We start from the raw sequence: 22,965 nt of genomic DNA, 5'->3' as shown, positions 1-22,965 counted from the left end.
ATCTATTACCATTACCGTACCAAACTTTCGGTATACCGAAGTTCGGTATTGCCAAAAGTTTGGTTGGCATGGTATGGCAATGGTAATTGCCATTTTGTTTTGGGACAAAATATGTTTTTTTTTAACCCAATTCAAGGGCAAAACTTTTTTTTTTGTACCTTTATCTCGTACATTATATATTAAATTCATCTATTATTCATCATTCACAATTCACACACATAATAATTCAAATGAAGCATCAAGATTCATCATGAAAATTAAGCTTACAATCCAAATAAAAGTTACGAACCAAAACAAATAGAAGTTAACAATCCAAATAGAAATTAAAGTTTCAAACCAAATGAAAATTAGAAGTACACTTCAAAAAGGAGAATTCATTGATCAGTTATTCAAGCTTGAAATGTCGAAGCTTTTGGAAGAGGCATTGAATTTGTAGAAGATTAAGTTTGTGTCAAGCTTACATTACAAACAAAGAAAATATATTAATTAGTAGCAAGAAGAATTAAAGTTGAAAACCATTTAATAACAAATTTACTAAAAAAATTAAAGCATATCTTTCTTGTTTTCTCTTCTTCTATTTCCTTGTAAAATTGAAGCATATCTTCCGTTGGTCCTTGTAGAAGTTTACTTCACCTGCCCTAAGCCAACCACTAGTATACACTAGTGCCTCAATTATTTTAGGAGTCAAGGATACGCTAAAAGGGTTCACAACCCTCCTCCCTAGACTAAATGCATTTTCACTAGCAACAGTAGAAGTGGGGGTTAGAAAGATATTTTGGCTATTTGTGAAAGAATTAGGAACTCTTTTTGTGTTTGATTTCCACAATTTTAAGAGATCAAAATCACCAACAACAATGCTAATATAAGTAGGGTTTTATTTTCAAATTATTGGAATATTATAAATATGTGTTATATAATTATGTATTATATAAATTATAAATTATATTGTATTTTCGGTATGGTACGGTAATACCGTGGTAATGGTATCCATTACCAATACCGTACCATGAAATTTCGGTACAGTACAATACCGTACCATTACCGATTTGTACAAAAAATTTGGCACAAAATCGGTATGGCACGGTTGGCAATTCGGTTGGCACGGCAATTTGGCAAAAAAATCCACCCATACCCAGAAGACGAAGGTAATAAATGCCTTTGGAACAAACCCACAAACCACTGATGATCAAGTAAAACATGACCATCAGATTCCTTCATCTGGTCAAGCTTCCTCTTCATGTTTGTAGCATAGTCATGTGCGAGCCGGTGCAACTGTTTATTCTCATTCTTGAGCCCTCTAATCTCTTGTTTAAGACTCATCACTTCAGCCGCCAATGATTCAACTTGGCGGGTTCGAGCAAATAGGCGTTGGGCCATATTAGACACAGAACCTGCACACTGAACACGTAGAGCCAGAGAATCCTTAACAGCCAACTCATCAGACCGTTTGGAAAGTAGTCTGTTATCTTTGGGAGTGAGAAGGTTCCTGGCCACCACCGCAGCAGTCATATCATTCTTCATCACGGAATCCACAACGGTAAGAGGACCAGTAGGGGATAAGAAGAATGGGTGCCATATGTTGTCTGGAGAAGGCGTGGCTGCCTCTTCAATAAGGTTCAAGTCAAAACGACGGTCGGAGGGGCCAGACATTTTCAAAGGTGTTGAAAAGAGAAAAGGTCGGACAAATCAAGATCTTAGAAGTGCAAGAAGGGAGCTTCTACTGGTGAAGATTCAAGTGTGCTTTGGAACTTAATGCCAGCCTCTATAAAAATCTGCACTCAACGGAGCTTCAGAAATCGAAGAGGCGCCTGCCCAGAAATCGAAGAGGCGTTTGCTTTCTCAAAAGCTGGGCTGCTCAGAGACTACGAGGGCGGATCTCAGAAATCGAAGAGACGTTTGCTTTCTCAAAAGCTGGGTTGTTCAAAGACCACGAAGGCCGATCTCAGAAATCAAAGAGGTGTTTGCTTTCTCAAAAGCTAGGCTGCTCAGAGACCACGAGGGCCGATCTCAGAAATCGAAGAGGCACCTGCTTTTCTCAGCCTTGTCAACACCTGTCACATGCACACTCAGCTTTGCTGAAATTACGGGCATTCTGTTGAAGATTTCTGGTGAAGTAGAAAGCACGTGAATCTTATTGTTCAATCATCCACTTTCCACACGTACCATTAGCTCATGGGTACCACAGATAACTTTGCCAAAGATCTCTGACAAAGTTTAGACACGTGAAGCTTGCAGCTCCCACTGCATCGCTATGACCAAGAAGGGTAAAAGAATAGCAAAGAAACAACACTAACAAAGTTTAGACACATAAATTTTGAAGGTCTAGCTACCATATTATTACCCACAAGGGTAAAGGAACAGCACCACTGCTGGATAATTGGAAAGTCCTTATGTGTCAACCTCTGTGCTCCGTGGCAAGGTAGACTAGCAAAAATGCCCAACCTTTACTCACATTCGAGAAAACACTCCCAACAAGATTGCTTGCTCCAAAATCGAAGAGGCAGCGTCCTCCGAATCTCTAGAGCCAGACTCCCAACATGATTACTTTCTCAAAAATCGAAGAGACGCCGCTCTCTGAATCTCGAGAGCCAGACTCCTAGCAGGATTGCTCTCTCAAAAATCGAAGAAGCACCGTTCTTCGAATCTCGAGAGCCAAATCCCCGACAAGATTGCTTGTTCGAAAACCGAAGAGGCACCACTTTCTCAACTTCGAGAGCCAGATCACCTTGGATAAAGCTTGTATATAATCTTCACACGCAACATCAGCTTTCCAGATACCACAGACCACTTTTTCAAAGTGCTCTGACATATGTGAAGCTGGCAGCTCTCACTACCGTGCTATGACCAAGCAGGGTAAAGGAATAGCATTACTACTTGTTGTTAGGGAAACTCCTATATATGTCGACCTCCATCCTCAACGGACAGGCAGACCTGCAAAAATGCTCAACCCTTCCTCATATCTGAGAGGGCATTCCCAACGAAGCCTCTCGAAATACTCAGCTTTCTTTCCCCCCGATAATCCCTCTGCAAACAAGCTACACCAGAGCAAGAACATCTCATATCATCAGGGTTAAAAGCAAGAGTATCCCATATCATGCTTTTTCCCTGTCTTTTCCTTTGGCCTTGTTCTTACCTGCATGACAATGAGAAAGAGAGCAATCAGTCAGCACTTGGAATCAAGCTTCTAGTCAGGAATTGACTGCCTGGAACCCCTTACCTGATTACTTACCTGGCATTGCTCTCGAGTACTCATCTTCAACATCTTATGCTTCCAGAGAAGATACCACATCTGCCTGAGGAACAGATAGGGAAAGTGAGAAAGATACAAGGAAGCATGTGGAGACAGGCGTAACAGAACACGTGCCGATACATCCACTACTTTGTCAACAGCAAAAGTATCTCATATCAGCAGGGTCGAACGTGCTCTAGATTTAATGGACTTGTTTTGACCCTCAAATTCTTCAGTCGGCCTTATACTCTAGAGGAAACCAGAAAATCCTCCAGCCCAGTTCAAGAATAAGCATGTGGAAAGTTACTTCTTCAAAAGCAAAAGTATCTCATATCATCTATTCTCCTTTTCTTCTCTTTACCCTTCATGCTACCTGCAAGATAAGGAGAATGAGAACAATCAGCCGGAACTCGAAATCAAACTTCTGATCTGGGACTGATTGCTTGGAGCTCTAATTGCTTACCTTGTTTGTCGCCTCTTTCAGCAAATCCCCTAGCTCGGCGACTTGGGGGACTCCTACTACATGGTTTGTATCGCGCTTGACCAAGCCTGAAACTACAAGTAAGCTTCAAGTGAAATTGATACATTACCTTGTGCATCTCCACCAGTTAAAGATATCACCCCTGGATGGAGGAATAGTACTTCTAGAGAAGATGCCACATCTGCCTATGAGACAGATAAGGCAAGTGAAGACGAGAGCTTGAACCTATGTCATTTGTACTAAATTATTCACTTGTACTCACTAAATGAGAGCTTGAACCTATGTACTTGTGTAAACCCTTCACAATTAATGAGAACTCCTCTACTCCGTGGACGTAGCCAATATGGGTGAACCACATACATCTTGTGTTTGCTTTCCCGTCTCTATCCATTTACATACTTATCCACACTAATGACCAGAGCAATCTAGCTAAGATCACAAACTTAATATTTTCTGTTGTACCAAAGTCCTCACTGATTTTGTGCATCAACAATCCTTAAGTCTTTATCTTTTTGCGTTGGTAATGGATGAGTTAACAGGACATATTCAAGATGATATTCCTTGGTGTATGCTTTTCGCTAACGATATAGTGTTGATAGATGAAACTCATGAGGGGTAAATGCGAAACTTAACCTTTGGAGAGAAGTGTAGGAATCTAAAGGTCTTTGCCTAAGCCGATCAAAGACAGAATATATGGAGTGCAAGTTCAGTGCAAATGGAGGCCAAAATGAGTTAGGGGTGAGGATCGGAGATCAGGAAATACCAAAGAGCGACCGTTTTCGCTACCTAGGATCTATCTTGCAAAAGAATGAAGAATTAGATGGAGATCTCAACCATAGAATACAAGCTGGATGGATGAAGTGGAAGAGTGCATCCGGCATGTTGTGTGACCGTCGTAGGCCACTAAAGCTCAAGGGAAAATTTTATAGGACGACAATAAGGCTGGCGATGCTGTATGGCACAGAATGTTGGGCGGTGAAGCATCAACACGTACACAAAATGGGTTTGGACATGTGCAAATTAGGCCTACTGACGCTCCGGTTCGAAGATGTGACTACGGGATAGAGGTTCAGGGCCGAAGGGGTAAAGGAAGACCTAGGAAAACTTTGGAAGAGACCCTAAGAAAATACTTAAAGTACTTGGATCTAACGGAGGATATGACACAAAACCGAGCGTAATGGCGTTCTAGGATTCATATAGCCGACCCCACTTAGTGGGAAAAGGCTTTGTTATTGTTGTTGCATAGTCGAAAATCACTAGTGTAGTAAGACTCAAAAGGAACTAATAACGCATTCAAATCTTCAATGATAGATAAAACAGACATATCCCAATCAGTTAACAAATTATTATCATTTTTATGATCAGGTCTAGCATTGCCCTGATGTTTAATTGTGCCCTCACTTACCTGCTGATCACGCTCTTTCGATTTCCCAACCATTCTCCAGTCCTGCATAATGTCATCATTTGCCACCCACTTTGGTTTAAGACAGGAGACCACATCTCTATGTGACTTGTCATCCCTGAAACTATAACTAGTCTTCCTCTTATCCACTTTTTTCCTCCATCTTGGAACAACCGTAGTCCAACCTTCTTCATCAAGGCCCATGTCCTCCATGCGTTGGCTAGGCTCTCCATCTCCATGTAGTCTTCTTCCATATTTGTAGCATTTGGAAAGTAGAGCATCACATCCTCCTGTAAACTAGCCTTTATATCTTCATCCACCACCACGTCCTCCAGGTAAACAGATGGTACGTCCTCAAAAACCTTGTCAACCATAAAGCACCCGTCAACAGCTTTAATTTCAGTGCACACATGTCCCTCAAGCTTTATTCTTCAAATTTTTTTCGTATCTAATAAGGATTGGGTAGTCATCCTTATGGTTAACAATGAGCACACGTTTAAGAGGAAAACGTAAGTCAACTTCCAGAAGAACTTTGACGAAAAGGCCATTTAAGCCAAATGTCACCTCATCTACTTTGTTCACTCGACCAATAGGCTAGGTAATATCCTTGATAATCTTCTTTTCTTTGTATTGCACAGGGACACGAGGTAGGCGAGCCCAGACAACCAGCTTGGTGATAACATCCGTGTTCTTAAAATTTGTTGTCCACCTTTCAAGATGAAAAATTTGACCTTGCACGTACCATAGTCGATTCTTCAGGAAAAATTTCAAATCATCCTCATCAGAACCCTGGAAAGCATGTGCTTAACATTAATAGAAGAGTATAAATGGGTATTCACCCTGGTTACTTCACGTTCCATAATAACGTGCTCATAGCCTTTTCAACAACAACCGGGTCTTGACCAGGCTAAGAAACAAGGAAAGGATTCTCCCAGCTCGGGATATAACCCTCAGAACAGATTCTAAACTTGCAGACATTGCTAGAGGATTAAGTAGCAAGCAGAGGGTTTGTCATTTTAAGATCTCTGGGAAACAAAGGAGAAGAAAACAAGAACTTTGATGGGAAGATGAGGCACCACCAAAAGTAGAACATATAGAGAAGTTAGAGGGGAACCAGCCATCAAAGCACACTAACACAATAAAGAAAAACACGAAAGTGAAACCCAAATAACCTACACTACATGTCATAAAATCCAAACTCAACCAATTACTGAGAGAAGAAGCGACAAACACTAGCAAGAGGCTTAAAAAACTCCAAAACGTCAGCCTAAAGCCAAAAAGAATAAGCAAAAATGAACTTGGGAAGATCAAACGTCTCCAGGTATAGCAACCTCGAAAGGAAGTTAACAACACCCCAAATAATACCAGTCATAATTAGAGCAGCAAATAAAAACCCCAAGTTCAAAAAACCAAGTTTACACAAACACAGAATGTAGAACGACACCAAAAAGCACAAACCAACAAGCCAAAAAAAAAAACATAGTAAAAATAAGGCAAAGAGACCAATTACCAACCAGAAAACAATACATAAAGGATTAAATAGAGTAAAGTAACCTAATTTCTCACATCGATTTGCCAGACACCACCAAAGAGCTATAACACCTGGGAAATGAGGATACAGCAGTTCAATCGACTCCTCGGGACTCACCACCCACTTATCTAGAAACCAGTTTGCACTTAACCTTAACCTACTCGAACTCACGATTAACCTATTCCCAATTATCGGAATCCTAATTAGGGTAACCAAGCACTCACCTAGTACGTAATCAACAAAGATCTCCTTACCTCTAAGGCAATTATCTCTTACCCATATGAAAACCCTAAAGGACACCCACAACAGAACATTGCGAGGACACCAGCGGCGCCTCGCGGGCAGAAACCCTAGACCTCCCATCTTCTCTCTTTTATTTTTTGGATAATTTTGAGCTCATTACTAAAGCCGGGTCACAACAAAAGTGGAAAATAGTTATAAAAAATTAATTTGCCGATGTAAAAGAAAAACCGTGCATTTACTTTGTTGTCTCCATCCGCCCAAAAAATTTCCCCGAATTCAAATGTTTTCCTTCGACACAAAAACAACCCGTAATTCGTTCTTTGCTTGGTTTTAGGACTTTGAAATTTCGGGATGTTGATTTGACTTGAGCAACTACAAGAACTCTAGAAGTAAAGTTATTATTTGTGTTCATTTTGATAAATTGATTTAGTGTGCATGGTTAATTATGCATGGTAGTTGATGAAATTTGTGGAAATTTAGGGTTGACGTAGGTTTATAAACACTTTTGATAGGTTGTATCTCTATTATTAGATATCTCAAGGGCAATCTTGATAGTCACGTTGAATGCATTAACATCTCCATAGCCCTACAATGTTCTAAAAGCCCAACACCACGATTAATTTTTCAAAGCACAGCAATACCAAACCAGCCCTTAGATGCGTTGGGCGCTTTTAGACTTTTTGGTTTTATTTGTCTTTTTTAAGAAAATGACTCAGGTCACAACTCTCTCTTTTATACAGTAAATAAATAACTTTTATTTTACATTTTATTTTTCAATAAATTGTGGGAGACTTTGTTGGATACCTTGATGAACACTCATAATTTGTTTGTTCTCATTGTTTTCAATATATTGTAGTACTTTATAGTTTATATATCGTTCCATATTCCAATTTATGTTTCCGAATAAAATTATAGTATTTTTTAAGTATAAGCATACACTTATTAATTTATATGTTATATTGTAAATTTAATTAAATAAAAAAACCGTTTAGGCCCCCATCTAAGCACCAGTCTAGTCCCTTAAGCACTAGGCCCCTCCCTGATGGCCGACTACCGCATAACGATTTTAAGAACATCGATCATACTCAAAATGCCATGCAGGGGTTGGACGGGGATCATTGAGGATCGACTTCGGACCAGCACTTTTGAGATTAAGATAATTTGAGAATGATGGATTGTTGCAGGATGAACTGTTTGCAACCATTGACAAGGACGGAGTAAGCATTTTCATGGTGTGAGGAAAATAAAGGGAGAGATGTATGAAAGGCCATCCCACGTGTGTAAGTACGATAAGAGTAGTGTTAACTTACATGCTAAAAAAGTAATGCTATACTTATCACATTTTTCACACCACATTTGTATCACATCTCCAATAAAAGCAGGACCTACCACTATTAAAGAGATGATATGAATGCGGTATGAAAATGGTAGTAAAAGTAGCACTTTTCTGCCACAATCATAAACTTTATTAATTTAGGGTTTGGCACACCTTTCGCTGAAACCACTTGTTGGGGTTGAAGTTGAACAATAGTTATTAGATCTAATTAGGGTTTCTTATGTTCGAGACGTTTGAAAAATGTGATAATTCATAATAGTACATATGAAAATCCTAAGTGGAGTATATATGAAAGGGTTTTTATCACAAATGATCCTTGAAATTTATTCTCACTATCAAGATGGTCCCTAAAATTGAAAATCAATCAATGTAGTCCTTAAAAATAGGTGTCATAAATCAATGTAGTCATTCCGTCACAATTTTGTTAAAAATTCCATTAAGTGCTGATGTGGCACATAAATGGGCCCTACAAAATTTATGGGTTTTTATCACAAATGATCCTTGAAACTGACTCACACCATCAAGATGGTCCCTGAAATTGACCCAAATCATCAAGATAGTCCCTAAAATTAAAAATCGATGAATGTAGTCCTTGAAAATAAGTGTCGCAAATAAATATGATCCTTCTGCCACAATTCTGTAAAAAAAAAAGTTATGTGTTGTTGTGGGTTTAATAATTAATTAAAAAAGTTGTCTAAATACCTTTTTGCACAATAGAATTTTTTTCTTATAGTAGGAACTACTCCAAAGAGAGATCCATTCCATAAATTCTCAAAGGCACAAGGTTTAACCAAGGGCTGAAATGGGGTTTGGAAATAGTTTTCAACCAACAATAGATGCACCTCGGTTATAACCTCATTATCTCAAGGCAGACATCGCCGTTATTTGAGTCACCAGACCACCAGAGAAGTCCTGAACAAGCTTTCCAAGATTAAGGTTGTGAGGATGTTGACAGCCTAAATGTTAACAATAATGTCCCATAAGTCTTTGCCAATCAGCCAAGCCATCACCAAAGGTGATCTTGATCTAGGTTCAATTAGGTGAAGGGTGTCGAAGTGTGTAAAGATGGGTGTATTGAGAATTTTTTTTTTTAGAGGATAAACAGCAAAGGAGGTAGAGGATGTGGACTGGGATCAGAGGTGATTGTAGGATTGGGTTTTTAGGTTCACAACTTTTATTAACTATTAAATTATTAAACCTATTTGTAATTTTTTTTAATTTAAGGGGTGTGCTATCTACACACCCCAAATTACTTCTCACACACCCTTTGTTAATTTCTATCCGTTGATCTTCTTCAATTCATCCGATTTGACGGCCAAAAATTAGAAAGGTGTGTGAGAAGTAAAATGGGGTGTGTGGATATCACACCACTAATTTAATTAGACTCGTGTGATCCATTTATGTGTCACATCAGCACATAATAGAATTTTTGACAGAATTGTGACGGAATGACTACATTGATTTGGGACACTTACTTGTGGGGCTACATTGATCGATTTTCAATTTTAGGGACCATTTTGATGTTGCATGTCGATTTCAGGGGCCATTTTGATGTCGTGGGTCAATTTCAAGGACCACTTGTGAGAAAAAAAGACTTATGGCACCCATTTATGTGCCACATCAGCACCTAATAGAATTTTTAATAGAATTGTGACGGAATGACAACATTGATTTGCGACACCTATTTTTAGGGACTACATTTCAGGGACTATGTGAGGGTCAATTTCAAAGACCATTTGTGATAAAAATCGTATATGAAAATCCCAAGTGCAAATGCATGAAATGTATGCATGTGATCATACCTTGAACTTGTACCAAGCTACTTCATTTCTCTCATGAAATCAACCTTGAATTGCCACTACCATATTTCTAAGTCTATCCTATTAGGGGACTGAGTGATAAGAGCAATTACAAGTAAATATGCGTGTAGTTTTATAGTCAAGAAGCCAATAAACAAAAAGTCCTAACTTAGTACATTAGTTCTAGACTAACATGGACCTTCGCTCGATGGGGAACCCTAGGCGGCCATCTCACCAGGCTCCTCTGACCGGCCAGCCTAAGGTAAAATGGTTTGATAGATGTAGATGAAATGTGTAATACAGGTACAGAAAGGGAAAACTAAAAACTATTCCAAGTTGTTTTGTTTTTATTCGTTCTTCTTTATTTATTTCTCTCCCTCCCCACCACTCTTCTTTCATCCATCATTCATTCGAATACTTTCCTCACATCTCAACAAAAGGAAATTGTTATCAAACGGGTTCTTAGCTATCTAATATGGTGTATTTTGTATCAAAGCAATGTCAATTATATATAAATATATATGGGACTGGAGGACGTTCTTAATTGATACTGAAATAGATGAAGTAAAATGGAACTGCATTATTCTGCTTATCTGAGTTGATACTGTTGGAATTAAATAGAATTCAGTTTTGTTCAAGTGTTTAAGAAGGAAGAAATCAATAGAAAAGTGTATGTCTAGTCTCATAAGACAAGTGTATGCTTTAGATCTTTGTTTTGAATCAAGGGCTGAGATTGCTCTAGATTAGCTTGTAAGGAAATATCCTATAAGTTGATATTTATTGAAATATCTGTGATTACTTCACAGATAAGAAACCTTTCACATTCCTCCCGATTTTGTGTTCTCTGTTTCATTTTCTTGTCTGCCTCCAGGAACCAAACTAACTCACCAGAATTTATCATGGCCTCAGAGCTTAGGTTCTGATCAAATTCAGGACTGGGCGTTTTGTGTGTGTGCTTCGTATCTCTGAAAAGGAAAGGGGGAAAAACATACCCAGATCGTGAAAATCTCATCTGTTCTTACAAAGCCTCACATGGTTACTTCGAGCAGTGGAGGAGATCTGAGGGCTCCTATTTTCAATGGGATCAACTACGATTTTTGGTCCATCAATATGAAGACCATATTCAAATCACATGATCTCTGGAATTTGGTGGACAAGGGTTATGAAACTGTAGAAACTGAAAATGATTCTAGCGATGAAGATCAACAGTCTGTGAGGAAGATAGCAATGAAAGTTAATGAAACAAGAGATGCAAAAGCTCTTGGTATCATTCAAGGGGCAGTGTCTGATGAGATCTTTCCTCGAATCTCAAACTTTGAAACCTCCAAGACTGCATGGGATGTTCTTCAACAAGAATTTCGTGGTGATAAAAAGGTTAGGTCTGTCAAACTACAATGTTTAAGAAGAGATTTTGAGTACACTAGGATGAATGATGGTGAAGCTCTATCTGTTTATTTAACAAGATTGACTGATATTGTGAATCAAATGAAAACTCTTGGTGAAGAACTGACAAATCAAAGATTAGTGCAAAAGATACTTATTAGCTTGCCTAAATCTTATGATTCCATCGCATCTATTATAGAAGAAACTAAAGACCTTGACTCCATTGAGGTTCAAGAAGTGATTGGTACATTGAAAGGCTATGAGCAGAGGTTAAATATGCATTCTGAAAACTTAGCTGAAAAGGCTTTTACTAGCCTAAGTGTGACTGAGAGAGATAGCAGTTACAGGGGTCAAGGGAGCAACTCAAATCAAAAGAAATTATGGAAAGGAAAAGGGAAGAAATGGGACAACAACCATACTTCACAATCAAAATCAAAATCTAGCAGTGAGTCTACCAAAACCAAGTGTAAAATCTGTGACAAATTACACTATGGTGTTTGCTAGTTCAAGGGAAAACCCAAATGCTCCAAGTGTGACAGATTTGGCCATCTAGCAAAAGATTGTAATCCAAGAAGGAACCAAGTTGTCAACTATGCACATAGAGCAGAAGAAGAGGAAGTAAATGTCTTTTATGCTTGTAGTGTTGCAAAAACTGAAAACAAGAAAGGAATATGGTATATTGACAGTGGATGCAGTAATCACATGACTGCATATGAATCCTTACTGATCAACATTGACAGAAGCTTCAATTGCAGAGTTAAAATGGGGAATGGACAACTAATGGAAGCTACTGGAAAAGGAACTCTTGTTCTAGAGACAAAGGGTGGAAGAAGATCCATCAAGGATGTAATACTTGTACCGGGTCTTGATGAGAATCTCCTTAGTGTGGGACAGATGATTGCTCATGGTTACTTCTTACTTTTTGAAGACAATATGGTGGAGATCTTTGATGACAGAAGCCTCCAAAACTTGGTAACACAAGTTGGCATGACAGAAAACAAAAGCTTTCCACTTATGCTAGATTACAATGATTCAATTGCTCTAAAAGCAAGTGTTGCAGAAAACTCTTGGTTATGGCATAAGAGGTTCGGACATCTCAACTTTCACAGTTTAAAGAGATTGGAGAAACTACAAATGGTGACTGGTCTTCCTGAGTTACAAGAGACTAAAGAACCGTGTGAAGGTTGCATATTGGGGAAGCATCACAGGGACTCTTTTGAAACTGGAAGTGCATGGAGAGCAAGTCAACCTCTAGAACTCATACACACAGATGTGTGTGGTCCAATGAAGACACCTACACTCAGTGGGAACATATATTTTCTGCTATTCATTGATGACTGCACCAGGATGGTTTGGGTATATCTTATGAGAAACAAGAGTGAAGTCTTTTCAATCTTCAAGAAATTCAAAATGATGGTTGAACTTCAGAGTGGTCTCAAGATCAAAAGACTAAGAAGCGACAGAGGTGGTGAATTCACTTCACTTGAGTTCCAAGAATTCTGTGAAGGAGCAGGATTACAGAAGCAATTGACAGTGGCCTACACACCACAACAGAATGGTGTGGCTGAGAGGAAGAACAGGACCGTGGTTGAAATGACCAAGTCAATGCTCCATGATAAGAAAATGCCACTTTCTTTTTGGGGTGAAGCTGTCAATACATCTGTGTATCTCCTAAACAGGTGTCCAACTAAAGCACTTGAGAAGAAAACACCGTTTGAGGCATTTAGTGGCAGAAAACCAAGTGTGAAGCACTTGAAGGTGTTCGGATCAATCTGCTATGCACAGATACCATCTCAACTACGACACAAGCTTGAGATCAATAGTGTCAAGTGTGTCCTTGTAGGTTATGGAAGCTGTGAAAAGGGCTATAGGCTCTACAATATTGAGTCACGTAAAGTGATTCTCTCAAGGGATGTGGTGTTCAAGGAGAATGAAGCATGGAATTGGGAAACCATTAACATAGACACTATCTCATTTCCACTAGCAATGGAAGAAGCACAAGCTGAAGTGCAAAATGTGAATGAACCTGTATACAAGATGAGAGTCAAACTGATTTTTCAACTCCAACACAAGGATCTCAGTCCTCTACTTCAAATGCAGAAGGACAAGAATTACAGGATTCCTCCCCTGAAACAACTCCATTGAGAATGAGGAGTTTAAATGAGATCTATGCAGTGTGTAACTATTGTGTTGTTGAACCAGAGAGTTTTGAAGAAGCTGAGAAGGATCAATCATGGCAGAAAGCAATGAGTGAAGAAATTGCCATGATTGAGAAAAACTCTACTTGGAAATTGGTAAATAGACCGAGTGATAAACCTGTGATAGGTGTGAAATGGATTTACAAGATCAAATTGAATTTGGATGGATAAATACAGAAGAACAAAGCAAGATTAGTTGCCAAGGGCTACTCACAACAACCTGGGGTAGATTTCAATGAAACATTTGCCCCAGTGGCAAGGTTAGACACCATTAGAACCTTGATTGCTCTTGCTGCCCAAAAGGGATGGAAACTTCACCAGTTAGATGTCAAATCAGCTTTTCTAAATGGAATTTTGGAGGAAGAAGTGTATGTGGATCAACCACAAGGATTTGAAGTGCCAAATAAAGAGGAGAAGGTCTACAAGTTAAACAAAGCACTGTATGGACTCAAACAAGCCCCCAGGGCTTGGTACAGTGAGATAGACTCCTATTTCAGCAAGAGTGGATTTAACAAAAGTCCTAGTGAAGCTACATTATATACAAAAACTGGTGAGAACTCTGAGATGCTTATTGTGCCTATATATGTTGATGATGTGGTCTTTACTGGTAATTGTGAAGAAATGATTGAAGAATTCAGAAGGGAAATGATGAGACAATATGAGATGTCGGATCTTGGCTTGTTGCATCACTTCTTGGGAATTGGAGTAATACAAGAAACTACTGGGATTTTCATACATCAACAGAAGTATGCACAATCACTGCTTGAAAGATTCAATCTGAAAGGATGCAAATCTGTGGCAACACCATTGATCACGAATGAGAAACTTTGTAAAGTGGATGGTTCTGAATCTGCTGATGAATGCTTATACCGAAAGATGGTTGGAAGTCTGCTTTATTTGACTGCTACAAGACCTGACATTATGTATGCAGCCAGTCTCTTATCAAGGTTTATGCATAATCCCACGAGAATTCACATGGGAACTGCTAAGAGAGTACTAAGGTATATCTCAGGGACCTTGGATTATGGAATCAAATATGAAAAGGGAGAAAAAGCAATTCTGGTAGGCTTCTGTGACAGCGATTGGGGTGGCAGTGAAGATGACATGAGAAGTACCTCAGGATATGCATTTACATTCGGTTCTGGGATATTTTCTTGGGCTTCTGTCAAGCAACAAAGTGTTGCATTGTCTACGGCTGAAGCAGAGTATGTGAGTGCTGCAATGGCTACCTCCCAAGCTATATGGTTGAGGTTTGTGTTAAAAGATTTTGGTGAAATGCAAGTGGATGCTTCACCACTTATGTGTGACAACACATCAACAATAGCTATGGCCAAGAATCCTATTTTTCATCAGAAAACCAAGCATATCAAAAGGAAGTTTCACTTCATAAGGGAAGCCTTGCAGGAGAATACCATTGAACTGATCTACTGCAAATCACAGGATCAAATGGCCGACATCTTCACCAAAGCTCTACCGAGGGAAAGGTTTGTCTATCTCAGAGGAATGCTTGGGATCAAAACCAGAATTCATTTAAAGGGGAGTGTTGGAATTAAATAGAATTCAGTTTTGTTCAAGTGTTTAAGAAGGAAGAAATCAATAGAAAAGTGTATGTCTAGTCTCATAAGACAAGTGTATGCTTTAGATCTTTGTTTTGAATCAAGGGCTGAGATTGCTCTAGATTAGCTTGTAAGGAAATATCCTATAAGTTGATATTTATTGAAATATCTGTGATTACTTCACAGATAAGAAACCTTTCACATTCCTCCCGATTCTGTGTTCTCTGTTTCATTTTCTTGTCTGCCTCCAGGAACCAAACTAACTCACCAGAATTTATCAGATACAATATGTGTAAAGAGTCAATCTGATCTATATGATCATCAACAAACAATAATTGCTTAAATTCAAAGTTATTATATCTGAAGAAGAAGAAGAAGAAGAAGAAGATTACAAAGTGATAATTAATGAATGTGTTAGAGAAGATTAGTATATATAGTTATGATACAGTTCAGTGCCATGCGGAAACTGTAAGCAGATACCTGTCTTGCCACCCAAGAGATATCGTCCTTCCATCATCTCTGTCGAAAACCTTGAAGCCAGCTGCAGCTCCATTACTCTCTCCATCAAAATCAAGTGAACAATAGTGAGTCCTTATTTTCAAAAGAAGTCTTGCTTGTATCTTGGACCTGGAGCTTAGATTTATTCCTTCAAAACCATGACTCTCCATCCTCGCCTTCCATGTTTCCATCTTTTCAATTTTCAGACAATTATCATCGTTGTTATTGTCGTAATTGAGCATGCTTTTGATCTCTTTTCCAAGGTGGTTCTTCTCAATGCTCAACCTTTCAGCACTCTCTAATGGCAGACATTCATCTAAAGAATCAAACATGGCTGCAAAATAATGCAAAGACTCCATGAATCTCGATAAGAATCTTCGAGGACTCCTGGTCCCTTCTTGTTCAACCAAGATTACAATGGAAGGGTTAAGTAAATGTACAGATTTTAACAAGTCAGATATCTTCAAATTATTGCTCAAAGTATTCAAATGAAAAACCAAATTCACTGCCAGTGTTTCGTTCCTCTTTTTCCTCAAGTTTACGAGCTTTGAGCCTCTCAACAACCCTTGAAATTCAAAAGCAAGATTCTGAAACCCATTTGAGAAGGTTGTCAGTCTGTTCTCCGTTTCCCGTAGCTCATCCACGCTTCTTCCAAACCCAGTTATTCTGAGCGATATTCGCTTCCTACTGCTTGCCTTCTCGGAGAGAGACTGTATAAGAGATGCCCACTGAAATCCATAGGAGACATCGAAATCGATAACATGTAATGCACGATTGTTCTTCTCTTCTTCCTTCTCAAAGGCCTCAATGATTGCTTGGATTGCCGTGAAATGAGCAAATTGGTAGTACGGAGACACCCGATAGAGAGCGGTGAACGCTACAAACTCTTCTTCGCTCGTCGGTTCCTTCATGATGATGTCATAAAAGGGGGATCTTCGTGTGAGAAGCCTTGCGGCCAAGCTGTCAGCGAAATAAGCCACTACTCGTTGGATGGAGTCACCGGATAATGAAACACTCTTGTACAACTCAGTGAGATGCTCCAAGGCTGAGCCTACATTGTTTTCGTTGACTGCAGTGGCTGTTATGAGCAACATGTGGATCAGGTGCAGTCCTTTTCCGTCTTCATCATCGACATCAACCCCTTTCTTCTTGTGGTGGTCTAGGTTTTTTAGCATTTGTTCCCTCATTTGAAGAAGCCTGAATATCTTCCCTTCACAACCTTCATAAGAGTTTAGAGGGCTCACCGAACCATTAGCAACACCATCATCTCTTGATCTCTTCCTTTTTCTAAATCTTTCCCTCCCTGTACTTGTAACAATCGCAAGGCTAAGATTCAAAAGCTCCTCCTCCTCATCTATGTCTTCCATGGATTTAGAGAGAGAAAAAACACAAAACCCTAAAAAATAATAGAGAGAGAGAGAGATAGAGGGAATCTAGTACTAGATTGAGAACATGATGAAAGAGATCATGAATGAGCATTTATAAGGCAGGAAGGGATGGAATATCTCATTCTGAAAATTCCATTCTGTTAATTTTTTTTATTTTATTTATTTATTATTTTTTGTAACCTATGAGATGGAGAGACAAGAGATGGGTATCTTTATATTCTTCTTGAGAGAGAATCATGTCTTCGGTTTAGAAAACATATTTGATGATTTTGTTTTTTGTGTGTATTATTAAAATATGAAGGCTGTTTTGGAAATTTATGAAAAGTGTTGGATTTTTTCTCCGTAAATTAAACCGTTGGTTTGATAGATCCCGATGGCTATGAAGATGCCGTATGCATTCTGACAAAAAAAACAGCGGGAAAAAGTTAGGGTATCAAACCTACCGTCTTGAAACATTGTCGTCGTCGGCAGCATTTGGCTACCCTAAATAAGACGGGAGGGGAAGAGCTAAAACCTCAATGGAATTGGGTTCTTGGATTTTCTTTGAAACAGCCGTCTGAATGAGTCCAAAGATAACCTTGAATCCTCAAAAATCATATAAAAACGTGGAAGCATCAAAGTTCTCTTGGTTGGCTTCGTTATGGAGGACATAGTTTAATAAAAATGGAACTTATATTGTGTTGTTTACAAGTATTCTGTCGCATCGAGTCTGAGGTCGACATATGGCAGATTCCCAGATGCTCTTTCAAATACAATGCCAAATTTTAAATCGACATGATCAGCTAAAAGATGTTTTTGCAGTCTCATGGATACCTGGAATTGTTTTTAGGAAGGCTGCATCATCACATAGCAGCAAGCAGACCTAAGTGAACCCAGTTTGTAAATCTTACGTTTTTGGTCGGCTGTAACTCTTTTAATGCAAGGATATAAAATTCTCGACATTTTATTTTAAAATCAACGAGAGTAAGGTCCTGGGTTCAATTCTTTATATTTTTTGTGAATAAACTGTTAGATTTAGCGGAGGTAGTCAACCAAACCAAATCAAACCAAACCAAACCAAACCAAAATCATCCATCCTCCACCGCAGAAAAGATACAGTTCAATTTGCCGTTAATAGAGAAATAACTAGTCCAGGGCAGCAGCCAGTGAAACAATCAGTGCATAATTATATTGACCATACAAAACACATGGAGAACAAGGCTAGCGATACCCGTGCTCCTATTTTGACCTCTTGCACTCGTGTGAATATAGAAATAATTGTAAAATATTCAGTTTGAAGTGCAGACGACTGAAAGACGAGCACCAAAATCGCCACCGAGAAAAATAATTCATTGGGTGGTGGAAACGTTTAGGAACAATCCTAACCTCCAGAACTCTGGTGCAAAGCATATATTATCTTCCCTTTATCATTTAACTCAACTATCCTAAGTGAAAGGAAACAAAAGAAATAAGCAAAACAAAATAGCATAATTATTCCAATACCACAGTGGCACCCAACTCCTTAAGCTTGTCGACAATGGGCCCCGCCTCCTCCTTGGTTAACCCTTTCTTCACCACAACAGGGACCTTCTCCACCAACTCTTTAGCCTCCTTCAGTCCCAAGTCGGTGAAAGTCCTAACCTCCTTTATGATCTTGATCTTTGCCGCTGCGTCAAATTTCTCAATCTTTATATCAAATGCAGTCTTCTCAGCAATCTTGGATTCTGTCGAAGCAGGCCCAGATTCAGAAGATGCCGAGCCAATACCCGAGATTGCTGGGCCGTACCGATTGAGGCCCATTTTCAGCCTGAAAAGGATGGCGTAGTCATGCCTCTCGAGCTTTGTGAGGTCAAGGAGCTCGTCAGCAATGCGCTCAAGCTTCTGGGTCTGCGTCTCATTTGCTGCAGTGGCTGTGCTGAGGGCACGGGAAAGAGTGGAGGCAAATCTTGATAAGGACCTGCAGGGAACTTTTGGTTGTTATGTGTTGGACATTCCGGCAACCCTTGATGCAAAAAATATTTGGATACTCTGACTATTCATAACCTAGCAGTAATAAAATGTTGCAATTACACCCTCATCAAGTAGTTTGGATTTGGTATTGACTCTAAGAAGAGCGGTTTGATTAGTTACTACGCAAAGAACTCAAGATGAAATATAAACAAGTATTTAGATAGCTTCAGTAGAAAACATAAATAGGATTTCTGATGGAACATTTACATTGTTTAGCAAAGACCCTGGTGCAGAAGATTACATTAAGCATAAAGTATAATAACTATGTACCACTTTTAAGTTATTGATAATAACAGAAAACATCCTTAAGACAGTGACTTCTAGCTGATCATGGTTTGGTATTGCTTTGCTTTGAAAAAAAACTGTTTCTGCTGTGCTATAAGAATAAGCTCATTTTTGCTGCTTCACGTTTTCAGCATTTTTTCACCCAAAACTGTGAAAATAAGCTGTTTTTAAGTGTTTACCAAACACATTTTTGAGCTCAACTTTTTTTTATACCCACTTTTTATAAAAGCACCTCAGTACCAAACCAGTACTTACACCGGTGAGCAGAACATCCAGGTGCATAAAGACCTATCTTATGCAAAAAGTGTTAAAACCTATCTACTGCTGTTAACTGCAATGGAAAATACCTCAAACACAGAAAGTCCAGTAGGATCAAAGAAAATTCAAATTCTACAACAGAATTTCACTCATCAAAGCCCACATAATTCTTTCAACAGAAACTAACAAAAAAGAAATGGAAAAAGAAATAAAAAACGGAACATACTTCCATTGATTTTCCACCTCTCAACTTACCCTGGTCCATGTTGGGTTGCAGTTGTGGCAGGTAAGCCCATTACATGCTGTCATGTAACAATGAAAGAATTAGAAGAAAAGACAACAGACAACAGATATTACCAAGGAAAAATGCACAATTACTTTTGATAGCAAAAACTGACTTGGTGACTACGCAGAACTTGTGAGTTCATGGAAAGAAAAATGTTCTGTCCTAAATTTTTTTTTTTTATTTTCACAGGAATATACCAAATTGTGCAAATGCCCCCATTGTATTGCCATACCAAAACTGTTTCCCTAACATAGGAGATTACTTGATAAAAAAAATGGATTATGTGCCCCAATGGAAGACTCTGTAAAACAGATAATTAATCAGATTAAATTTTAGAAAGAAAAATGTTGAGGGTTGTACTCCACTATGAATATGTTCTTCTCAAAGCCAAGGACCATCCTTACCTCAGCAGGTTTGATCTCGACAAATGCGTCCACCAAGAAAGGTTTGGATCCTGAGACAAAAGTGGTTCGAGAAAGACGAACATGGCTGGAGAAGCGTTGCAGAGAGCTCGCCATCAGATATTAACAAATAAATTGGGGAGTCAAACTTGCACCCTGTTGAATGCAACATCATCAGGACATCCAAAAAACAAATCAATATATGACATTCTTGGTTTGCAACTAATTGTAGATACTGCTAATCTTTTAATTTAGCAATAATTTGCACATAACCAATGCAAGATTCAATGGTTGATGATTGAAACAGGTAGACACGAGATGATGAATACAAGAAAGAAAGAAAAACCTACCATTCTAAAGGTAAATGGCGCTTCACAAATGAACCATTTATAAGGATGGTCCAGATAACCACCATATAATTAATGGGAACTTTAACGAAAAGCACCCGGTACTGTTCACTTTAACGAAAAACCACATTTTTACACTAAAAAGTCAATCCTCGTACTATTCACTTTACCCTTTATTTTGTCCTTATCATTAAAACTCAAAGTTTTCAAGCCCTTTTCATTAGTTTTCCTTATAATTAACCCAATCAGTAAACTTCCTCCAAGTGCACAATAATCCAACCACTTTAGTAAATCGTCATGTCCCATTTAGAACTCCACTCAAAACATAAATCACAAATCCTTCGAAAAAAATTTGAAAAGAAAAATCAATTTTTTTTCTAGTAGCCTGACAATTCTTAGAAACTAACATCACCGAACAAATTTTAGGTGTAAACCTGGCCCAAATTATTGAAAAAGAAATGGAACAGCTAACCAGTCTTACAAGAAGCATGGTATACTTGACTGATATTCCAATTTCATGAATGTTAATGTTTTACAAATAGAGGTTGGCTATACAAATGCAGGAACACAACAGTGAATTAACAAAACTTTGATAAGATCAATCAATGAAAATACTTCAAAACAACAACTAACAACAGAAGTTCCTTTAACTATAGGTTACATGTCTTTTGTAATGGGCTTATGTCCCGGGATAGAACCTTTACCGTTCTACAGACAACTGCTCTTTGACGATATGAATAATAAAGTAAACGAACAATTGTGAGCAGTAGTTATGCAGTCACCAAGAAAATGGCAACCTATGCCCTTTTTTTGGAAAACTTAATAGCAAGTGCAAAGAACTGATTACATTTCCACGATTTCACAAAAATGCATTTCTTTTGGTTCATACACCAAAGTATCAATACATCAAAAACTACCAAAAGATATGGAAATTCAGAATAATTCGGAAATGGATTGTGTATGGTATAAAGCGTTAAACACACAATAATACGATTATAATCTCAATTCCGACCATACCTACAATAAAAGGAGATACATTTGTATGCAAAGCCACACCGACAAATGCACCAAGAAGTAAAAAAAAAAAAACACAACACTCATACACAATAAGGTCAGTTGGGTCGGGTTCACCTACACCCTTCAAACCCTTGAGAAAAAACTCCCAAATTGTTTTCTCCGCTCCGCTCTACTACTGCAGGATCACTTACACGAGCAAAGTGTTCACACAATAACGCAGAGGAGGCAATTAGAACGAAGACATTAAAAACAAACAAAACAGGGAAATGAACAACGTTTGAATACCCAGAAACCAAACATCACCAACCTTAATAGGAACAGAGCTCACATAACATGAGATAAAAAAAATCTTTGTAAATACAAATTTATAATTCCTTCGTTTCCTATGTATGATTGGCTATTAATAACTTGGATGTAATTTACCTCTGGAGTGTGTAGTGTGGACTAAACTGTGGTGGCTCCGTGGCGGATGTCGGTGGTGGTGGTCATATGGGGAAATGGTTGTTAGGAGGGCGAGAGACTGGGAGAGAAGGTGTTTATATGCGGCGTCGGAACGGAGAGACAGTCGTGGGTGGTTGAGGGCTGAGAGAGGGAGTCGGTGTGGAGGGGGCGAGAGCGTGAGACTGAGATTTTAGGGCTTAACAGCCATTAGTGATTAAGTGTTGGAAGGTTCATGGTATTTCCTCCAATAACCACTCATGTTTGTGCCACGTCAAAAAAAAAAAAAAGCTAGTGTTATTCTATCATTTTTACTTCTCACACATACTTATTAATTTTTGTCCGTTGATTTTTCCAATTCATTCGATTCGACAGATAGAAATTGAGAGGGCACCATCCAAAATAATAAAGCATGGCTTGTATGTCGTGTTAATTTTATTGACACCTCAAAAGCTTATCAAATTTTTACAAAAATTAGGTTTGAGATATTACACTAACACTTCGTTTGGATACGGTAAAATAAAACAGAATCTCACTTAAACTAGGGAATTTAGGATGGGAAAACAGTTTTCCCTCGTTTGGGAACCTTGCAACGCGAGAAACGGCAAATTCTACAGGAAAAAAAAGGTGGAAATTGGGGATGAAGAATTCCGAGTTTAATTTCCGCCTAAAGAGGTGTAATTTCACAATTCCAACAACGATAAGAATCCCGAATTCATCTGCGGGGATATTTTGTGCGCGCCAAACTTCAGGATTAGGGCGCCAAACTCGAATATCTACTGCCAAATTTCACAACAAAAGGGCTGCACAATCTTCACTCTATTAACTCTCCAATCTTCGAAGGGATTTTCGATCGTGCAATCATCTTCTTCCTTTGTTCTAGGTCAACGTCTCTACTCT

At 38.6% G+C, this 22,965-nt stretch overlaps 2 protein-coding genes and 1 long non-coding RNA gene across 3 annotated transcripts; all 3 read right to left on the bottom strand.

The window, feature by feature from the left end:
* Positions 1-4,988: 4,988 nt before the first annotated feature.
* LOC139189032 (uncharacterized) lies at positions 4,989-7,150 on the bottom strand. Its single transcript, XR_011572505.1, has 2 exons — positions 6,679-7,150; positions 4,989-5,901 (listed from the first exon to the last, which is right to left on the bottom strand). It is a non-coding gene; the product is annotated as an uncharacterized lncRNA (long non-coding RNA).
* Positions 7,151-15,577: 8,427 nt separating this feature from the next.
* LOC103444949 (GRAS family protein RAM1-like) lies at positions 15,578-17,023 on the bottom strand. Its single transcript, XM_008383921.3, has one exon. The coding sequence runs from the start codon at positions 17,021-17,023 to the stop codon at positions 15,608-15,610; it is 1,416 nt and encodes a 471-aa protein (XP_008382143.1). The 3' UTR covers positions 15,578-15,607.
* A 1,114-nt stretch (positions 17,024-18,137) lies between these two features.
* LOC108171910 (uncharacterized) lies at positions 18,138-22,338 on the bottom strand. Its single transcript, XM_029109457.2, has 4 exons — positions 22,051-22,338; positions 20,267-20,419; positions 19,832-19,878; positions 18,138-18,980 (listed from the first exon to the last, which is right to left on the bottom strand). The coding sequence occupies exons 2-4, from the start codon at positions 20,378-20,380 to the stop codon at positions 18,515-18,517; spliced, it is 627 nt and encodes a 208-aa protein (XP_028965290.1). The 5' UTR covers positions 20,381-20,419; positions 22,051-22,338; the 3' UTR covers positions 18,138-18,514.
* Positions 22,339-22,965: the final 627 nt, after the last annotated feature.

Source organism: Malus domestica, chromosome 10 (genome assembly GCF_042453785.1).
Source record: "Malus domestica chromosome 10, GDT2T_hap1".
In the NCBI taxonomy this organism is placed as follows: Eukaryota; Viridiplantae; Streptophyta; class Magnoliopsida; order Rosales; family Rosaceae; genus Malus; species Malus domestica.
Note: the sequence above shows the minus strand (reverse complement) of the source record. Positions and strands in the feature narration are given on the sequence as shown.

What these genes read in the sequence shown, in the direction of transcription:
- LOC103444949 (XM_008383921.3), bottom strand. Translation starts at nt 17,023, where the DNA reads ATGGAAGACATAGATGAGGAGGAGGAGCTTTTGAATCTTAGCCTTGCG.
- LOC108171910 (XM_029109457.2), bottom strand. Translation starts at nt 20,380, where the DNA reads ATGGCGAGCTCTCTGCAACGCTTCTCCAGCCATGTTCGTCTTTCTCGA. An exon ending in TCGAGATCAAACCTGCTGAG is followed by an intron (nt 19,879 to 20,266) that starts GTAAGGATGGTC and finishes GTTACATGACAG; the next exon opens with CATGTAATGGGCTTACCTGC. An exon ending in GCAACCCAACATGGACCAGG is followed by an intron (nt 18,981 to 19,831) that starts GTAAGTTGAGAG and finishes AGTTCCCTGCAG; the next exon opens with GTCCTTATCAAGATTTGCCT.